This window comes from Scophthalmus maximus, chromosome 8, assembly GCF_022379125.1.
Source record: "Scophthalmus maximus strain ysfricsl-2021 chromosome 8, ASM2237912v1, whole genome shotgun sequence".
NCBI lineage: Eukaryota > Metazoa > Chordata > Actinopteri > Pleuronectiformes > Scophthalmidae > Scophthalmus > Scophthalmus maximus.
In genome coordinates, this window is record NC_061522.1 from 14,299,752 (window position 1) to 14,321,752 (window position 22,001).

Genomic DNA, 22,001 nt, shown 5'->3' on the forward strand with positions numbered 1-22,001 from the left:
GTTTAATTACACCTCCTGCGGTGTTGCCTGACATATTTACCGAATATACGCAGACTGTACAGTACATTCAGTGTTTGATTTGCTTTATCCGTTGCTGTGGCCCACAAACACATACTAAGCTGAAGCAGTTTGGTAGAGTTGTAAAAGCACTGAGTTCTTACTGGAAAAGAACTCAGTGATGTACTTGGGTAAAGTTGACTTTTTAATTGTAGGTTCCATTGTATCATTTTTTTTTTGTACTCCTGCTGTGCTACAATTAATAAGAAATATTATACCCGTTGCTGTACTTTTATTTTTAGAGCTGTTTTCAGATTTATGGAATATGCATAGTTTTAGAGAAAACTACCCAAAGGTATACAAATGAGTTAAAATGAGTTCCACATCGACGAATGACAGTATTAAAGTCCTGCTTACATATTAATGCACCAGTGATATAAGAATTAAGTATGACTGAAAGGTGCCACTGCACACATATGTTTATGTTTGATCATTTAAGTACATCTTGTTTCCAGCGAATCTCTACTTTTGTCGAAGTGTTTTTTTGAATTCAGGACCTTTTCTTGCAATTGTAAATCTTTATGATGAGTCATTGCTGCTTTTTGTTTTAGATTCCTCCAGTCTTTTTTTGTAGACAATACTTATAAATAAATTGAATTACTTACTTATATAACACGTATAATTTTATAATATTATTTAAATGGAGAATGAACACACACCCACACGCACAAGTCCGACATTGTGTAACAACTGTTACCAACAACACTGCCCACTGTGTACACCAGCGCATGGGACAATTAATCCCAGGCCAACTCCCATTTACCGTAATGTTAGGTAACATGCTCTCAGTGCTCGACATAAATCTTTGCGGTTTGTTGACAGAATGTGGCTTTTATCTCCTCTTTCCATCCCTCCATCCCTCTGTCCTCCACGCACATCTATCCGCCCCTCTCTCGCTCTTTGTCGGCCAGTCAGTTTCTTATCTTGCCTCTTTTAATCTGTCCAGCAGCCCCCCACCGCCACCCCACCCTCTTGCTCTTGTGTATGACATAACCAGCTGTGGCCGCTCACCTGACCATCGACCACCAGGCTGTCAGGGTGATAATGTAAACCTCGCTGAGAGGAGATAACAGCCCACTGGAATAATTGGCCAGATACACACACACACACACACACACACACACACACACACACACACACACAGAGGAAGCCAGGGGCACACAGTAAGACACCTCTCAGTTACCATGGGAACTTGGAATGAAGACCCAAAACACACACACACACACACACAAAGGGAATATATCGAACCCCCCCCCCAGTGTACTTTGGACAAATGAGGTGCTTGTTTGAGAAACAAACTTCAAACACAGAGAGATGATGTAACAAAGCAGCACGACCACTCGCAGAGACGAGCCCCATGTGCCCTGAGGTAACAGTGAATCTCCTGCTGGTCAATTACAACAGCAACACAACTTCATTCCCCCGTAACGATGTCAAGAAAACAATAAGTCCATAACAAATGATATAACATTCAACGATTGAATACAGCGGTGTATTTACACATATCAATGCCAATATTGTTTTTCATTCCATGAGTCTGGCTGTAGGCTTTATCATGAGATGAACCAGCAACAGTCTTCAGCTCAGCGGCCACAGTTCTCGTATAATGGCACAAACCCTTTTTGAACCCTGCGGCTAAGTATCAGGTTTGGAATCATTATTTATTATGAGAGGACTAGTGTCACAGTAAGTGTGGGACGTGGTCCCTCTTGTGGTTTGAAGTGGATGTTACAAGTATGTAGAGGCGCACTGATGCTGCTTTAGTGCTGTTTAGATTAGTGGTAATAACTAGAAAATCATGGAGCTTTGCAGAAAAAAAACACTGGTCCATAAACTGGTTTGTAGTTGACTAAACAGTCTCCTCCCAGGGCCAATTCACTTTTAACTTAATTTTTTTAGCCTTTGATTGTATCACAAGATCTTATCAGCAGAGGGAGCTTCAGCAGTTGTAGTGTAGTTGCAGATCCTCACATTTATTTTGGGAACAAGTCAAGAAATTCCTGTGTCTGGAGTCCTTCAAGTGCTCAGGAAAAAGAACAGCAATCTCATCTGCAATTTTGTTGATAGCTGGATGAAACCAAGTCAGAAATGAACTTTGAAGTTTCATTTTGACTTCATGGTACAATTTAAATCCGCCTCAATTACATCTATAATCAAGCGATGAGATTTGGATTCAAATCAAATTCATGAAATTATAAAATTATGTCTGAGGGAGGCACACTTACAACTGAGATGCATCAGTGATCATGGATGTTGATGCTCGTTTTTCTCCCTTAGACAAACTTTAATAAGTTTGTCTACAAACTAATTACAGAAATATGGGAATGCCACATTCTTTCATTTCAGGTTTTAAAAATGGATGCTTTAGTGCGCTTACGTCATCTGGCTGCACCATTACATACATTTACAGTTGTTCATTTGGTAGAAGCTTTTGTCCAAACTGACAAACCAACGAGGCCCAATCCAAGCCAGAGTAGAAGTCTTCATCACCTAACATGTTTAAACCATGACCCGCAGCCTGTTACTGTCACAGAGAGAAAACAACCACAAGTCATTCTATCGACACATGCTCTTTATTTCCCTCTAAATTCTAAAAACGGTTATTTATTTTTGTAAACATCAGTAGCAAACACATTTTTTTTAAATGTTCAATCTTGTGAAGATGAGAAATTTCAGTAAAGCAATATAGTGTTTGACATTCCTCTGTTCTGCATCCAACAAAAAAAGAATTCCACGCAACAATGACCAATCAATAATGCAATAGTTAAAGAAACAGCTGCCTATGAAGCAAATCACAGTGATTGTTTTCAGGCAAAATTAAGTTAATCAAAACAAAAAAATACAGCCATTTTAAGGAATTCCATCAATTTCTTTTTAATGTAATGTATTTAAAATGCCCATAGCAATATTTCTTATTTCTTAAAATTCTTCTCTTTAGAGGCAATTATTCCACTAAACAGATTAAAGAAAACAACACAAGCATTTAACTATGTACGTGTATTGGGACTGGTGTGTGGATGCAGCCATGTGCGCTGGAAAGGTCAAGGTGACCTTGTACTCATTTACCCAGTGGGATCTCAGCCGCAGCAACGTCTTGCTAAAAGCCCGACCGGCCCCCGTGTAGAGCCGGTTTAGTGACACCATTGGCAATGTCACTCTGACTTGAAAAGGCTCTCAAATGTCCCGTCACAAGAGGGTGCACTGAGCCGTTAAAGTGGCAGAGTTTTTAGCCTCGGAGCTGAGTTTGTCCTCTACCTTCAAGCTGCAAAGTCTTGAGCAGTGAGAAACCGAGGGCAGGCTGACGACGCGACACAGGAGCGAAGATGCGAGTCTGTGGTCTCACTGCAACGGCATTCTGCAGAGAAATAGCCCTCATGGAAACTGGTTGACCGTTTGGAATTTGGTTGAAATTTTTTACATTCCGTGAGCAGAGCAAACCATTTGCCCTCCATTTAGTCGTGCAGCAGCCACAGACACATGTATTTCTGATCACAGCTACCAGAGGGCAGCATCCAACCACAAAGCCCAGAGTTTCTGTATTATCATCTGTCTGGCATTTGACATGCAACATTTTTTAAGGTCTGCCGTCTGTTTAAGATGGACAGACTTTATTTCAACGTTGCTTATAGTGACACACATGGCGCTGGACACACCTGTCATCTGATATATTCATCTGAGTCTATCAGACATGTACATAGCCTCCTCAAAACGACCTGTGTCCAGAAGATATATACATCTGGACTTAACTGAACAAGCAGCCAAAATCAATCCTTGAGTGTTTGCAAGTCAATGAAGTGTGTGTGTGTGTGTGCGTGTGTGTGTGTGTGTGTGTCAGAGTGTCATAGTACGCCCTGTTCCCTCATCTGTGACTCTCTATAGAAAGAAAACAGCAAATGTATTTCATACAGTGTAATGACTACCAGCTCCCTTGTTATCACCTCTCAACAGTCTATAATTTCCCTGGTCACTTCAGCCAAGAGCTAAAGGGAGAATAATAATACACCTCTGCACAATACAAGATGACTCACTTAACTGAGAGTGCTTTGCCCTGGATATTGAAAGAATCTATAAATCTCAGTTCCTTGTCATTGTTCCTAATAAATGTTAATCTTCACCTCTCCCTGATATCTTATCACACTCCATGATGAGGATTTCATTTAGCAAAAACCCTTTACTTCAGCGTGACAGCCAGTAGGACTGAAATACACAGAAATATCCTCAAGGGTCCGTGTGATCTGACTCCATTGGGGAGTGAGCGTGAAGCCCCATGTGCACTGGCGCTCTTATGAATTAAAGTATTTGCGATGTATCGTCCAGATTTGCTGCTCTTCAGGGAGCAGTTGAAGGGCACATCTGAACTTTCCCACTGCAGATTGCTATGAATGGTCAGCCAGCCCCCTTCGCCTACACGTTTGGTGGTGTTGTGCTTTGCCGGGCCGTCTGAGAGATTGTGGGAGCCGTGAAACCAGTGCACATCTCCGTCTGGGTGGACACTGTTGAAGGTGCAGGCAGGACCCTCACTCGTTAAAAGGCCCTGCACCATCCCGGCGCACTCTGAGGGGGAAACCAGAGACGAGTTTTGAAATGCATTTGATGTCGTTTGATGATGTTTTCATTTAGCATGTGAAACCATAAATAACCCAACACAACCCAATGAGTTGTACTGTCAACCCTGTACAATGAAAAAGGGAGCAGTGGCGGAAAGTGCATTTTTTATTCTTTACTGTGCTTAACTGCAGTTTCAGGTACTACGATGCTTAAGTATATGCATTCTATAGTGCTTTACACTTGTGAGATAAGTGTTGTACTGTTTACTCCACTTCCTTTATTTGACAATTAATGGTTACATTCCATGTTGCTATATTAAATACAAAGCCGAGATGAGCTTTGCCTAAAATACGATGCATGCTTAAATAGATGACACTCCCCCACGAGATTTAAAGTTAATTTCTGCTCAATCAGCTGTTCCTTTAAAAAGGATTTATCTTTAGATTGAAAATTTCCTCAATCTAAAGATCTGAAAAGGGAAATGTTTTTGTTTTTTTACAAACTTACATTCTTTACTACATTAGTAGCGAGTAAGTCAGTCAGATATAATATTCTAATGAAAACCAGATTTTCTGTTATTCTTTGTACATAGTGGTTCATTTACTGAAAGGTCCCCTGCTTTTTTTGTTTGTTTACTTTTTACACTAGCAGTGCTAAAGAGCTACATTTTTTTAAGAGTGGGTCACTGCTGTGTTTGTGTCGGGTTTGTACAAGTAACACTTAAAGTAAACAGGGTTTTTGCTTGTTTAAACTCCACAGGGCACCTTTATGTAAAGAAGCTGGATTATTTTGCCTCCGCTGCAATGGAGGAAACCAATCTTTTTTTATGCTGTTCACACACTTCAGCTGTTGCTAAGATACAATGCTGTTAGTTTGAATAAGAATGAATGTGGACTCTGACCTTCCAACTCCAGAGGTGTGTATAGATGCAGAGCTCCCATGTTGGACTGAAGTTTGCACATGTAGGGCCCTGAGTTTCCGTTCTCTGGCTGCACTCTATGAAAGACGAGGGACAACTGTCCCTCTTTATACTCACAACGGAAGCCACTATATGTACTTCTGTTGTATGAAATGTTTCCTTCACTGTTCACAGAACACAAGGAGGTTTTGTCGTGGGACCACTCCATATGCTTGATTGACAGTCCAGTAGGCGACGGGGACACTTTGCATTGTAGGGTTACCGGTTTGTCACACTCTGCAGTAATCCTGGGACTCACACTCAGTCCCACCAGCTCTGTAGAGGAAGAGACACAAGTTGGTTTAAATGAACTACAAGCTTGTAATTTTTAAAATCAATTAGTGGCTGATCGATGTGTTTTTTTTTTATTGCCGATGCCAGTGCCCATACTCAGAGAAAATGCAACAGCTGATGGCTGATATATAATGCAAATCATTTTTTTTATTGTTCTTATGATGATGCCTCTGATGATGCACTTGCATCATTTAATAATAGTAATTAACGAGACACAAAGTAGATTGTGACTACATTCTATTTTAAAGAATAGGTTGACATGCTGTAATGTTTAGAATATGCGATATTTGAGTCATACTGTACATTGTTGCAGTGTCTCTTGTCACCCTCTGTCTGAAACGCTCCATTTTAGCCCTCCCACCTCTAAAAAAAGCTTCAGTTTTGTCATACACATTCGAGTCCGAGTCGTAAATTGAAAGTAAGGATGAACTAGACAATAGACCTGAACCACCTTTGCAAACAAAAGTGGAGCAGGACATTTCACAGTGGGTTGTTATTTTTACACTCTCTTATGTTTCATATGTAATATTTTAATTGTGTTATCTCTCTACGTCACAGCAAATACATTTATAAGATAAGATAAGATAAGATGGTCCTTTATTGATCCCCGTAGGGACAATTAAAAATGTAGGCAAACGTGTTACATGTGACTTTGTGAAGTAGACACGTTAGGACAAATGTCAAGAATGCAACAACAACAAAAATTTCAGGGCGGGCACAGTGGTTTTTGTGGAAGAGAAAGGAATTCCTTTGCCAAGCTTTCAGGCATTTTATATACAAAATATCGACATGACACATTACAAGGAAGGCAGCCAAAAGCAGAAAATCTGAAAATGTCCACAAGTAGCCAAATCAAAAATTTTGAAACTGTCAAAAAACACTTTGACTTAAAGTTCTGCATACATTTTGTTTATCAGCCGATTGTCTCAGAATGCCAGATATCAGTGTAATTAATCAGCAAACAGATTAACATGTTATTATCATCAATATAATGACAGCATTCGATTATTACACCCTATTCTTCTCATTTTACCCCCCTTTTAGTTTGAAATCATTTTACATACCTTGTGTTGTCAACGTGAATACACGCACAAGCCAGAGTATACGTACTGCTGTGAGCCCCATTATCAGCTCCTTGGCATTTCACTGTACCAGGAAGAAGAGTCAAATGCAAACAGATCACAGGCGGGTTGAAACATTACATATTAACGGGATGATTCTGCTCCCAAATGTGAAGTAGCAGCATGTTGGTTGAGTCTGACCGACTTGGTTACATCTGAGTGAAACTGACCTGAGGAGGATCGGTGCTTCTCCGGTGCTTGTAATCTCCTTACAGGGCTTCAGTGTGTATGTATCCTCCTTCTGACTTTCTCTAAGTGCAGAACGTTAATGATTAGTGAATTATAAAGCAAACAGATGCTGATGTCATCGAAAAACTGAAGGATAAGGAAGTGGGGTTTTTTGTGTGTGTGTGTGTGTGTGTGTGTGTGTGTGTGTGTTTGAGGTTTGAGCGTGCAAGAGGGACAGAAAGTGAAAGAAACAGAAAAGACGGGGGAGTGAAGGCCTTTTCATGAAGCTGCCACAAGCAGAGACTTGTACGACTGCCTTTGATGTGTTGCAGCTTCATTTCACTGTATTCAGCTTCCACATTGATTTTCACATCGAGTTTGTCTTGTCTATTTGACAGAGCTCCAACTCCGCGGCAGTGGCCACGGGGGAAAGGCTTTTATCTATCATGTTCTGGAGAGTCACCCTCACTCAGTGAACGATTCCATTGTGTCTTATTGTAAGTTCATCAGTTCATCAGTCATTTTATGGGAAGCAGTCACATTATCATGGAAGATGAACGTCAGTAACACAGTCAAGCACTCAAAAACACTGGGTAGTATCGAAAGCACTCGCACACCACATTCATATCTAATCACATTTCTGCAGACTTTAGTTTTGACTTCAGTTTAAGCCCCTTAAATGTCCCATATATAATTTATAAGCTTCCATCTAATAATCAGCTGATAACACACTAAAATGTTATTATGAATATAAAAAGATATTTTGAGTGATTATCAATTTAAGATGCTTGTAAATTGTATATTATTACACCTGCGTTTCTGTTTACACCATATATATATATAAATCCTTTCCCCCCCATTACATCTCAGACCCCACAGTGATGCCACTTCCTGATTTGCCTTGCCTGTAATCCAGCTTTGGTTTTTTTCGTACACAGTCTCATATTACAGGGGAAAAACATGCTGTCAGACTCTCAGACCTTCCCTGCCCTGCATGACAGCAGCATTGCAGCTTATTTACACAGTATGCCCAGTTTTATCCTGTACTTAATTGCTGTGGGCAGCAGATTACCCATAATGCGGCGTTTTATCTCCGGATTTAACACGATTTACGGTTAAACCGCTGAAGTTGTTTAGTAGCTGTCAAATTAAGTTTGGCAGAGATTTGCCGCGGAAGAGAGTCCGGTTACATTGGAGTCACACTCTGGACCTGTTGTAAGATTGGTCAGGTAGTTGTTGTTGTCGCAGTAAGGTGAAATCTCACATCGGCAAGTCTGGAAATTGGAGAACTTAGATAAATTACTTGTGGCTCTAACTGGTTAATGTTTTAATTACCACCAAAACAAAATAAACAGGTATTTTGCAGATCGGTTCATAAATATATATATATATATTTTTACAATGAAGTAACACCCAACAGAAGATGGGAGGTTACGAAATGACAGAAATGGATTGTTTCTTGAACCCGTTTGGGATTACTGCTCTACATGAGCTGTTGATCTTCAATTGCATCAGCGCCTTGAAGGTTTTGTTCCGAGCAGCATTCATAACTCCAGTGTTTCTAATTCCCGTTGAAGACTTTGGCTGTTGACCCAGCCCCCCTCCCCTCCCAAAGCCCCACTGAAGCTCAGCCTCAACAAGATTTAAAGGATCTAGGCTGAGCTAGAATTTAACTCGTGGAAAATGTAACTTGTGGAAACTGAACTGGAGCCTTCATGTTTTGTGTTGGATGGTTTGTGTCAGGTTTAAAATATTCCATTGTATCGAGATAAAACAAGCAGCTGTGGCTGCCATCTAGAAATCAATTGTAACTTTACAGCCTCAAAGATGTGCTTTAAAATCGTGTCACTGCTGTGTAACAGTACCTGCACAATAACAAGTTGCTTTTGTTAATTCCTGAAGGTCGAGCACATGAGCAGGGAATGAAGAATGATCACCGAGCATGATGGGAGACACTCACAGTAACTGTCACACATAATTCTCTTGCTTATTTGAACAGTCATTTACTGCTCCTCTGCTTCTCACAGAGAGCTTGAACTGGGACAGGAACTGCTGCTGCTGTTGTGGGTCTGCAGAAATGCCATGGAGACATACTGTATGATTATGATACTGAACTGTACAAACATATTAACTTGACACTCGAGGGAAAAAAGCAAGGAATAATAATATCAATCACTTTCGTGTCTGCCTGTGCAGTGGTTGAGTTGTATATCTGTTTAAGATTGGTCACTGTTGAGGTAAGTCATTTGTCCTTTTTTGGATATTTACCTGGGTCAGCATGTGTGTAATGTGTAGAACTGGCTCTTGCTGCACCGAGCACACCTTGTTGGCTTTTTCAAAAACTGTCTCAGGTCTAAAACCAAGTCGTTAACAAAGATTTATGGGCAACTGAAGCATTAACCTCTCACCATAAACTAGGCGGCTCTTTATGAATTCCGATTCATTTGGCAGATAAATATACAGGATAATTTTCGTGGAGGATTTGGCCCAGACAACAGGACAAGGAATCATAAACACATAAGTGATATCGCTGTGAATAACAATCTTCTCAGTTCTCAGCTCTGTGTTTTTCCAGGTCAGGTTAGCAGCCAGGAGCTTTTGGTTCTCCCCCACTGCCGCTGCCACACCTTCATCTCACTTGCACTTTGACCGTTATCTCCTTTCTTTATTCTAAATGCAGCAGCTTGAAGTTGACAGATGTCATTCCACTTAGACCCAGGGGAGCAAAGCTTGCTGAGCAGGTCTATTAAAGACACCCTAAGCTGAACACCATTTTTCTCCTTGCCTTTACAGCCAGCCTACAGAACGTACACCTCCATTCTCAGCAACTCTGATTGCTGTTCCCAGCCATCGGTGGCATGGTGGTATTACTCAGTGCAGTATTAGCGATGACTCATGGCCCCCTTCGAAAAAAAACATCAACAAAAAAACAGATGCAATCAACACAACCCGTTCTCCTGAGAAATCCATGAGTAAGAGGAGCTCAGGAGGAGAAGAGCACGGCTCTAAATTGTACTTGGTTTGTGATTTTTTTGAAAAGAAGCGATGCAGTTTGAGCAAAAAAATAATAATAATTTGAGCTTCTTTGTTCGAGCGGCTGCGCGCAGGTAGCATGTGACTCGCCACTCAAATAAAATTGAGCCAATTTTCCCAAACTGTCACAGGAGCTGCTCAGTGGATCTCTGCAGGGCGGTGATTTCAGGCTTTAGCTGTAGTGTGTTTTTTGGGGGACAAAAGCCCGAAGAGACTGGAAACACGCAGCAATTCTGATTCTTGTCACACTGGGCTTGTAGATATTGTGGAAAAACAGAATTTTCTACTTTGTACATGCACAGTATAACACCAAGTCAGTTAAACTTCAGAGACGTCAATCTGTCCTTTTAGGAAGCACATATTTCACCTGCTTTGGTGCAAATGAAAGTGACAATAGGTGCAATGGACAGACGAAAGCAAGACAACTACCAAAAAGGAAATTGGTTTGACATGTGGTGGCCACAGACAGTGGCTCCTTGTTCCACCGTCCGCCATTTCCATCACTGGGGATAGAAACTGGGAGAATACCCGTCCAGCATTCACAGTTCTATGGTGCCTGTGATTCTATTTGTGTGCCTGAACACCAGACTGGAAGCTGTATCCTTTCCTCGCCATGCTCAGATCACACCAGGGCGTGACATGATTCCCCGACCGTCTCTCCTCAAACTCCTCTGTCTGCGCCCTCTGTTGGGCCCCTGAAGCTCAGAGGACATCTCCTTCCCACACAATCGTGAATCATGTTTATGAGCTGATCCGGATGCTCCGCTGCACTCATAAAAACACCAGCGACCCGATCTCCGCCCATAAAGACTGCCATCACACAGTTAATGTCTGTTGGAAGGTTTATTGGAGGGTGCACCATGAGAGTGCTCAGGACTGGGAAGAACCATCCTGATGGGTAGGATGAAGTTGTGCACACTTAACTGGGCAGAAATGACACGTATTGTTCATTTTAGGATCCAGTAAAGATAAAACGTCTGACCCAGAGGCTGCACTTAGTCCTGAGTAATACAATCAGACGAGGAACAAGAAGTCTACTTCATAAAATAGAACTCACACATCCCGCATCTGGTAATTTGATGGGAAGAATGTGTAAGATGTTTTGCGTCCGTCAGCATTTCGGGCAGGCACAGGCCCTGGCATAGCCTACTGGGTCCTGTTGTGCCCTGCATCCCAAACAGTTGTTTACAACCAATAGGGTATGAGAACAGAGAATATGCAGGCAAAATATAAAACTGAGTTTGATAGATGAGACTGCAAACAGTTACTTGGTAATACACACGGATCAGGATCAATTCATTCAGAAATGAACAACCACTGCAGTCAAGCCAATATTTTGGGGTTTAGTGTCTTGTCATGTGGACTGGACAGGAAGCAGGGAATCAAACCTTCAGGTTAGGGAACTTCCTGCTCAATCTTCTGAGCCAGGGCTGTCCTGTGTATGCTATATGTATAATACACACTAAAACCAGTTATATAAATTACATAGATCTTGAATTACATTGAGTACTGATCTATTACAACGCACTTTTTATGTTGGATGAATTTTTGAAAAGTATTTATTTTTCAAAAAGCCTTCCGACGATGCAGTTGAATGTTCCCTCTTTATTTGCACAGAAGCACAACAGTGAAGACCGCAGAGTTGACCCCGCAGCTGGGTAGATACGTGAATTTGAAGGAGGGATTTCAGATGTCACGAGGGCTGAGTTATACAAAAACTACTCACTTCCCAACAAACAACCCAGAAAAATGGCCTAACAGACTCAACCCCACATTTTGGTGGATACAATAATCCAGCATTTTTCAGTGTGCATATTTCATAACTATCCTATTTCCCAGTAATTAATGATTGTAGGGGTTCGTGATGTATGGGTAGAGTGTTAGTACAAATATCACACCGCAACTCCAGAGTATTTAATACAATAAGAGAATTAAGGGAATGAGGCCAGACACCGACGTTGCCTGTTGCCTTTTCGACAGGTTGGCATTTGGAAAATAAAGCAGCTATTATATTTACTCTACTTTATTAAAGAATTATCGTCTTAGAAATGTGTTTCTTCAAAAGCATTTGTATAATACTCTGCCACAGGGGGGAGAGAGAGAAAAAAGGTCCCCACTGCAGGTTTAATGGCACGCTCTTTGTGAGCTCAACAGTGTTTCACTCGGCACTTTATCATGCTATTCATCAACATTGAGTCAATCCACAAAGCCCTTCAGATCATTGTAAAATTTCCTGACATTCTTCAGCCATAAATGCAGTCAATTGGTTGACTCTCTGGGATCACTTGATTTCAAAGGTCAATCCACTTAACATGTTTGAAAAGACTCACAGTTAGACTGTAGCAGAAATGAACCTCACGTGGTTGGAAAAAGCTGCAGCTACTACATGAACATAGAGACGCATCGCGCTTTGCCATCTGTGGCCTCATGCTGCATCCATCACACTGTAATCTACAGGCTGTTACGGGCTTCAAACGGATGCCGTTGAATGATCTTCACTGTAGTGCAGCTGCCTGCTGCAGCTGGCGGGAACGGGACTTTGAGGGATATGAGACTGGAAAGAAAACCACACTGGGCTGAAGTTTTGTGGTAACTGACATGAAAGACGTAAAATACCTACACAACACAACAGACTGGTGTAGTGCCATACTGCTATTTAATTGGTCTCATCATTTCATTTGTGCATTATTCTCAAATAGTTATAGTGTTTACATTTGTACGGTCTTGTTAATGTCTAGCTTGTCGATAACATGAGGAACTGCAAGAATTGGATTAATCTATTTAAGGGGCCGTACAAATCAAGTTTCAATTAACAGATTGTAGAGCTGAAAAAAATAGAACCCTATTGTCTGCAAAACCCTGGATTGGGTTCAATGACTCTGTCTCTGGAGAATAACTGTGCATGGCAACAACATTATGACTTAAAAAGTCCACTGCACGGAAAAAGGTGTGTAAAAAAGTCATGCGGATCGAGGGGGAGCTGCCCATAGTCTGATAAACTGTCGATGTGAAGACTTCAATCTTGAAAACCAGTAGTTTGAAAATGAAAAAAAAATGAAATAAGTGAGCTTTCCAGACCTTTGCCCACTAGAATGCATGGAATTTTTTTTTAAAAAGATATCCCCTTATCTACTCCATAGATACTTTATGATAAACTATCCAACAGAAGACCAACAGTGATTCTCAGGGCTGACTTAGGATTCACAATATTAAAGGGACAATATTATGCCCCCTTTTACACAAGTTACATTGGTTTTCAGGTGTGTGAACTACATGTCTTTGCCATTCCATGTCAAAACACCTCAAGGATCAAACCACACAGCACCTCCTCTTTCTGTAGAAACAGCCCTGTGAGACTACGGTCGATTCTAGCACTTTCCTGCTCACTCCTCGCCCCCCTCCCTTCGTGTTCCGCAAAGCTCCGCCTCGCTCCTCCCCGGGTCTGCTGCCATGACAACAGTCGCACGTGACAAGGCACATACACGACGTAGAGACCCGGGAGGCCCAGAACACGTTCTCCATAATTACACACAGAGCACAAGGGGCTGGGGATAGAACGTCAACAGCGGGAGTCTAGGTAGCCGGCCGGGAGCCGCGACCTCCGCCGGGAGCCGCGACCTCCGCCGGGAGCCGCGACCTCCGCTGCAAGCCGGGAGTCGCGACCGACCGCCGGCAGCCGCGACCTCCGCCGCAAGCCGGGAGTCGCGACCGACCGCCGGCAGCCGCGACCTCCGCCGCAAGCCGGGAGTCGCGACCGACCGCCGGCAGCCGCGAACTCCGCCGCAAGCCGGGAACCGCGACCGAACGCCGGCAGCCGCGACCTCCGCCGCCAGCCGCGACCTCCGCTGCAAGCCGGCAGCCGCAACCGACCGCCGCGAACTCCGCCGCAAGCCGGGAGTCGCGACCGACCGCCGGCAGCCGCGACCTCCGCCGCAAGCCGGGAGTCGCGACCGACCGCCGGCAGCCGCGACCTCCGCCGCAAGCCGGGAGTCGCGACCGACCGCCGGCAGCCGCGACCTCCGCCGCAAGCCGGGAGTCGCGACCGACCGCCGGCAGCCGCGACCTCCGCCGCAAGCCGGGAGTCGCGACCGACCGCCGCAAGCCGGGAACCGCGACCTCCGCTGCAAGCCGGGAGTCGCGACCGACCGCCGGCAGCCGCGACCTCCGCCGCAAGCCGGGAGTCGCGACCGACCGCCGCAAGCCGGGAACCGCGACCTCCGCTGCAAGCCGGGAGTCGCGACCGACCGCCGGCAGCCGCGACCTCCGCCGCAAGCCGGGAGCCGCGACCGACCGCCGCAAGCCGGGAACCGCGACCGACCGCCGCAAGCCGGGAACCGCGACCGACCGCCGCAAGCCGGGAGCTGCGACCAAACGCCGGCAGTCGCGACGTCCGCCGCAAGCCGGGAACCGCGACCGACCGCCGCAAGCCGGGAGCTGCGACCGACCGCCGGCAGCCGCGAACTCCGCCGCAAGCCGGGAACCGCGACCGAACGCCGGCAGCCGCGACCTCCGCCGCCAGCCGCGACCTCCGCTGCAAGCCGGCAGCCGCAACCGACCGCCGCGAACTCCGCCGCAAGCCGGGAGCCGCGACCGAACGCCGGCAGCCGCGAGCTGGGAGCCACGACCTCCGCCGCAAGCCGGGAACCGCGACCGACCGCCGGCAGCCGCGAACTCCGCCGCAAGCCGGGAGCCACGACCTCCGCCGCAAGCCGGGAACCGCGACCGAACGCCGGCAGCCGCGACCTCCGCCGCCAACCGCGACCTCCGCTGCAAGCCGGCAGCCGCAACCGACCGCCGCGAACTCCGCCGCAAGCCGGGAGCCGCGACCGAACGCCGGCAGCCGCGACCGACCGCCGCAAGCCGGGAGCCGCGACCTCCGCCGCAAGCCGGGAACCGCGACCGAACGCCGGCAGCCGCGACCGAACGCCGGCAGCCGCGAGGTCCGCCGGCAGCCGTGACCTCCGCTGCAAGCCGGCAGCCGCGACCTCCGCCGCAAGCCGCGACCGACCGCCGGCAGCGCGACCTCCGCTGCAAGCCGGGAGCTGCGACCTCCGCCACAAGCCAATGGCGGGCCGCGACCTCCGCCGGCAGCCGCAACCTCCGCCTCAAGCCGGGAGCCGCGACCGCAGACCCGCACGCCCGCAGACGGGATCTGTTTTTCTGCACTTCAGGGGGGAGGTGCTGCTCAGGTTGGGGGCGTGGTCGCCGCAGTAGCAGGAGTCAACTTACGTCACTTGACGCCCGGGCTGTGATTGGCTCGTTTACAGACCGTCTGCACGATCAACCCAAACCACGAATCAACGACTCATTGTTTTCTTTTCATTCTCCGTGGGCTGGCAGACACCCCAGATAACCACATATACGTGGAGGCAGGCTGAAAAGGTGCCTGGAGTATAATATGACCCCTTTAAACCACTCCAATTACATAAGAGTCACATCTCCAGTATAAACATAACTCCTGGAAAATACTGGGTTGGAAAAGCCAGTTACAACTGGGAGATGATTTGCAATCACTTGACCTATTTGTGTTGTTATACTGTATCACGACAGTTTAATAAGAACCGTCACAATATGGTTACTGTCCCTGCATATGATTCATAGATTCATCAAATTCAAGCTGTTGTTCTTGACCTGCTCACATCATTCGGTCCTGGATAATCATAATTATCAAAGCCATAATTATCTCTAATCTGTAAAGGAGCGACCATCTCAGGGATACTTGTTATCTTTTGTTTGGACTGTAAATGGCTGGGATGTAATATTCAGATACATATCCCATGCGTCCTTGTAAACCCAGAAGCCTTGTCAGTACCTTTGATGCTGAAAAATATTATGTTTGGCAGAGTATTCATCACTTTGAGACCAGCTCCGAGGAGATCAGAGGAGATGTGTTTTGCAGAATCAGGAAGCTAATCTGCCCCGCAGCATACAGGGCATAGCTGGCCTTACTTCTTGGCGAATGTATGGCAGTGCTCAAACTGGACGCCCACGTTTGCTCTTGCAGAGGATTAGCCCCTTCTGTTTACCTGCACTTTGCACTTGCTGATGTGTTACTGCGGCATTACTTGGCCCAAACATGTCCTTTATTTTGGCTCGGCTCCCGTATGAGATTCCAGCTTCTAAAGGTGTTTTATGATCGTATGCATCCGTGAAAAATGAAGACCTCCTGTGTGATTTACAACACGGAGACGACCACTTCACACTGGAGTGCCGGTAGACAGAGTGCTCTCAGTGCCAGATATTTAAGGAGGGTGTATTCCTTAATTATGAAAATTAAATTATTATGGTAATTATAGTGAGAGCACATGGGTATCTATATGCAATCCCTCCCCATATCTGATGGAGAAATTAGTTTTCATTTAACAATAATGCTGCACAGATGTCCACATGGGGGTGCTTACAGTGCAGCTCCTTTAACTAAGCTTTAGTGCCTCACCTTGAATTGGGCAAGGTGAGTCTGCATCCAAGTTGCGGCAAAATCACAAACAAATGTTGAAAGCAACAAGATACCACAGCTCTCTGAGGCTGTAAAAATTTGCACTAGCAAAAATTATGAATAAACCAAAGTCAGTAGGATTCATCAGGTGACATTGCCATCTCAACAGTCCTGTCGCCATCGTGGCTAAACTGCAAAACCCCCCGCAGAACAATGCTTTACAGCAATGCTGCAACGACACTGCAACACTGAAGTAGACCACAGAGAGGTAATACTTCATGTGTTGACTGCACTGAGGAATGTGCAAAAGGAAATAACATGCTAATGTTCTCGAATGCAAACTAAATAGGTTGTTGTGTTTAGATCAGTGACTGCTTCACACACACACACACACACACACACACACACACACACACACACACACACACACACACACACACACACACACACACCCTTCCAGGCTACAAATACCTTCGCTAGGGAGAAAAACAATTTCCCCCCTCTATCCTTTCCTCCTCTAATGTTTAGGTTGATGGACTGAAGTGTTTGCGTTAACCATAAGGATGCCATGCCTCTTCACGCTGCCTCAAATTGTCCCCTGGCGTTACATTCTCAGCCCCAAACTCTGGGTACAATTATCAGACGCTCTGCCGCCTTATAGGTGTTCTCGCCACCCCTGGGGCTGCTCGGCTTCGGCCCATCCATCTCTGAATTGACTATATTTAGACATATAGGACTGGCCTCGCTGCTGATGGGATTCATGGCCAGTGTGTATTAGCCTCCTAGCCTCCCCAGGGCACTCATCTGCTGTGATTTAGTGGAGCTGAGAACCATGAATTTCAGTCAGGCACTTGAAGAGTGGCATCAGTGATTTATGCTTTTGTTTACAGGGCGCTGTGGGGACCTTAATCTGGCAGTGATGAGAGGGCGAGAGTGTGTCTACAATAAAGTTTGTGCATGCGTGTGTGTGTGTGTGTGTGTGTGTGTGTGTGTGTGTGTGCGTGAGGAAGCACTTGCAAATCTGCTTGCAAGTCTTTCTGATTTCTGATAAATAATTAAATGCATGAGGGAAGAAGCAAAGGACTGAACTATGTTTTTTTGGACTTTTGCAATAGTGATAGAACGGATAATTCACAAGGGATAAGATCATCCCAGATTGCATTTCACAGGTGAAATGATCATAACAAGCCGTGCTCTGTCAGCTTAGAGAAGGAGGTCCGGCGTTAAGCAGAGGAACCCCAAATGGAAAACTACTTTTTTTTAAATTTGCCATATATCTCCATTGTAACTCAACCAGTGAATATTGAGTCCTGTCCAATATTCAGCCATCATCATCATCATCACTTTGATAAACTTATCATCACTGAAACTCGTATGAGTCTAAATGTCATTTGGCAAAAGATTGCTTCTACCAGAGTGCCGGTCAGATCATTAGCATCCACCGATGTCCCCTTAAGAGGAATTACCCTTCATAAATGATACCCCTGTCCATTAGTGCATAAAATGGGCTGTTTGGCTGCTGATGAAAATGGCCTCTGTCAGTGCTCCCACACCTCTCCAACCCTGCGACACAGGATAATTACCCTGGTAGGGGGAGGCACTAAGGAAGTGTCATCCATTATCTTTGCCTTATAGGTCACCGACACACACACACACACACACACACACACACACACACACACACACACACACAAAATACACCAGGACACACATCGATAATATTTTCATGCAACGACAATCCTGGCACGTTTACAGTTATAACTGGTGTATTTTTGTTGGATTTGAGAGTGGTTTCAACCTGAGGGAGGCGAACAGACAATAAATAACACCCAAACACACAGCCATGTACTGTACGCGTGTCACTCTGTTGACAGATACCATTGTTCTAGGCGACTCGCTGTGGAAAGAGGGGCGTGGGCTCACATGTCTCACATCAAAGAACAAAGGCTCACTTTACTGGAAGGGAAGTATTTTCCTAACTTGCCAAAAATGCCTTAAGTATACGCACTCTTTATACATCAAAGCATGTCTGAAAATTAATCTTGCGGTGACGCTCCCCACTGACTTCTACATCTTTATCTGACAGCCTCAGCGGCAGGCGGCCGGGCTCCTCTGCTGCTCTCAGAGCACTATTTGTCTTGAACGTAGCTCGGATCTAGGTGATAGTTGAAATCAATACAAGTTTGAGAAAAGAGAGATTGGCAAAGGCCGGCTGGTCAAATCAGTCACCTCAAATTAGAGGCAACACAGAAAGAATGGCTGCAGGGCCGATGTGGGAAATGCCAGAAGGTGAAGCACATGATCTCAGACAATGAGAGATTAAGACACGCAGGGAGGGGAAACGCATACAGGAAATATCATTAGGTAACAGGTTACTGACCATTTACCCTTTTCCTCTACGAAACAGCAGGAGTAGTTATAAAATGCACATGCACATGTTGTATGAGCAAAGGCAACACAGACTTGCCTTGAGAAAGAAAGTCTGATTTAATTGTTCTTGCTCTGTTCAATAATGCAGCTTTAAAGCAGCTCTGATCAATATTTTGCTTTTAATATTAAGATGCATTATGTATACGGGCCTGATGATGAGGCCTCATGAAATGATCACTTGTTTCTGCAGTTTTTTCCTCGGCTCTACAGTTGTAAAGTCTCTTTAAATGTTTGGATTTTAAGGCACACACCTTTAAGTTTTGATTCACGCATATGCCGGGTTCTCATCGCTCGCATAGCAGTTTTCGACAAGAAAAAGGAACATTTGACCAAGCCTGGAACAAATAAAACCTTAGAAAAAATACTGGAAAGTTTGCCATGCTGAGGCTGTCAATTTAGGACATGTCTGCTATATTACTTTGGTGTCAAGGGAGTAGCTTCATGGCCATTTGGGCCAAAACAAAATCATCAGAAAGTTCTCCTGCAGGGCTTCGGGGATGGATAAACATTTGGAAGCAAAAGTTTTAAGGAAAGCTTATCCCCATTATTGAAAGATGTTAGCCAGAGGGCTTTAAACTAAATAAAATATCAACAAATGCCAAATTCATTTACAGTTTTTAACATCTGCTGGATGTTTCATTTAGTCTTGGAATTAATCTTTGTTGTTTTCTAGCAATTCAGTACTATAATGTCAATCATTTTCTCTTTTAATTTGTTTATTCTCCTCTCCCGGATACTGTATATGCTAAGCAAGATTGGTGTTGCTGTCAGTCCCACTTTCTATATAACCATAACATTAAAAACATAACAGTGTCACGCACAAATCTGCTTTTATTGGTGAGGTTTTATCTGCTGCTGGTATTAGACCGGATTGCAAATTACAAAAAAGCTATTTTCTTCTTACCTTGTGCACTATCTCGCCGATGGCCGGTTACTTTTCGATGTTCTCTCATGTCTCTCCTGGACGGTTTGCTGTCTCACACTCACTACTCCACCACTTTCGGTCTGCAACGCAGCATCAGTAATGTGGACTGCTGAGTCACTTCCTTTTGCGAAATATATTGTCTCCGAGGTACCTGGATTTCCTTGCTTGAGTGTATATAAGTTTTCACTGGTGTCAAACAACAATGGTCTTTCTTCCTTCCGTCCTTCCTCCAAGTGTAAGGAATGTTTGAAGTGTGCTGTTTTCCTCTTTGTTCAGTCGGCTGCACGCTCGCCCCTGTAAAGTCCTTCACTGTGAATATGAAGTGGCAGCTGTTACGATAATTTTTTGTTTGGTTATTGAAATAAATGTTCAAAATTAATAAAAAGAAAAAGTTTAAGGTGAAAGTAGGCATCACCTAATGTTTCATTTGTCCTCATCGCTGAAAGGTTTTGCGATTTTCCATTAGGGCCTGCAACCACACCTGCAAGCATCTACTTGACCACAATGTGCTGCTGTTTCTGTACGGCTGGGAATGTAAGGAGGTTTTAATGGACTCACGTCAATAACATTATGCCACAATTATTTGTGCCGTGTCTTTATGAGGAGAGTTACACGAATGCTCTTCAGAAGCTACTTGGAACTTTCAGGAGAAGCGGATAAACATGCAATACTGGCAGATGCAGCCTTTGCAGTCGTGTAATATTTTGATATGCTCAAAAAGAGTATTGTTTTCATGCTTCCTTTTGTTTTTTGGTAGAATTTGAATAGGAAGAATCTGAGTGTTGCTAGACTGGTGATGATGTTTTACTGTTTTTTTGATATGGTTCTGGAATCTATCTTAGGTGAGACCTATTCACAATTGAGCAGAAAAAGGGAAGGAAAAACAGACAGACCTAAATGCATCAATATATTCATAAGGAAGTGGAGAAAGTAACAAATATGAAAATTATATATATATATATATATATATACCAATTATTGTCATAAACCATGCAGACTTTTGCTGTCAGATATTCTTCTATGCTACTGAAGCACATGCATTATTCGTTCAACATGGTGCTTTATGAGGCTTGTGGAAAAGAACAGCCTGAACATGTTAGGTGGCTGCACAGTGTGGTCATTTAGTTGATGTGACTCCAGTCACTGCACAAATCTTCAGGGATGGATGGAGGACGGGAGGAGGCTGCTTTTACTGCCGTAGCTTTTCAATATTCCTCTTGCCTCTTTTCTCCAGTTCCTCTGACTTTGTTCTGCTTTCCCCCAGCGGAGGCCTCTTGGCAAAAATGAAGGGATTTCTATGCTAGTGGAGTTTTCTCTCATCAATCCCGTTTGCCATGCTTCAGTCCCTGCCTGTGTCTCCCTCCCTCCCTCCCTCTACCCAATCGCCCATCCATCCGTCCTTCAGTCTGCCCCTTCACATTCATCTCTCCCTTTCACAGGTTGGTGAATTGATTGCGTTAAGCCTGTGGAAAAAGGCCGCCTCTGGGGACACACGCTGAAGCACCGGTCTGCCAGGCCTTCTGTTTTAATGAAAAGCTAAAGCCTCGACAATCACACCTACACACACAAAAGCCCTCATGCATACTGCCACATATATAAACTGACACACACCTAATGTACACACACTGCAGCAACCTAGAGGGCAGATCTGAGTCCATAATTACCTTATGCTGCATGGAGTCCCAATGGCATTTAACAACTAGAGTTACCACCTTGTCCGCCTGCTGAATGGGAGATTTATGTTGCAATGTCAAGGGGATTCTGCCCTATGAGTGTTTGTGGTGAAAATTATATGTACAAATAAGGAAGTTGAGTTGTGTGAGTTGGGCAGTTATTGCAAGAGTCACCTTCTGAGTCTTGCTAAAGCAAAGAGATGCTCCAGCATGGCTGGGGTCAGAGCAAATGGGGAACTAGAGTAGAACCTAATGTCTTACGAGCCGCTGTCTCACCGGGAATCAATATGATGTATTGATTGCTGCTGGGGATAAAAGGCTGCAGGCCAAGATAATGTGTGTTTGTATACAGTTTGTG

General features: G+C 44.6%; 1 protein-coding gene across 1 annotated transcript; it reads right to left on the minus strand.

Moving 5' to 3' along the window:
* Positions 1–2,611: 2,611 nt before the first annotated feature.
* LOC118312852 lies at positions 2,612–21,724 on the minus strand. Its single transcript, XM_035637836.2, has 6 exons — positions 21,635–21,724; positions 19,950–20,279; positions 7,149–7,229; positions 6,922–7,003; positions 5,507–5,839; positions 2,612–4,611 (listed from the first exon to the last, which is right to left on the minus strand). Exons 4-6 carry the CDS (start codon positions 6,980–6,982, stop codon positions 4,229–4,231), a joined length of 777 nt encoding a protein of 258 aa, XP_035493729.1. The 5' UTR covers positions 6,983–7,003; positions 7,149–7,229; positions 19,950–20,279; positions 21,635–21,724; the 3' UTR covers positions 2,612–4,228.
* Positions 21,725–22,001: the final 277 nt, after the last annotated feature.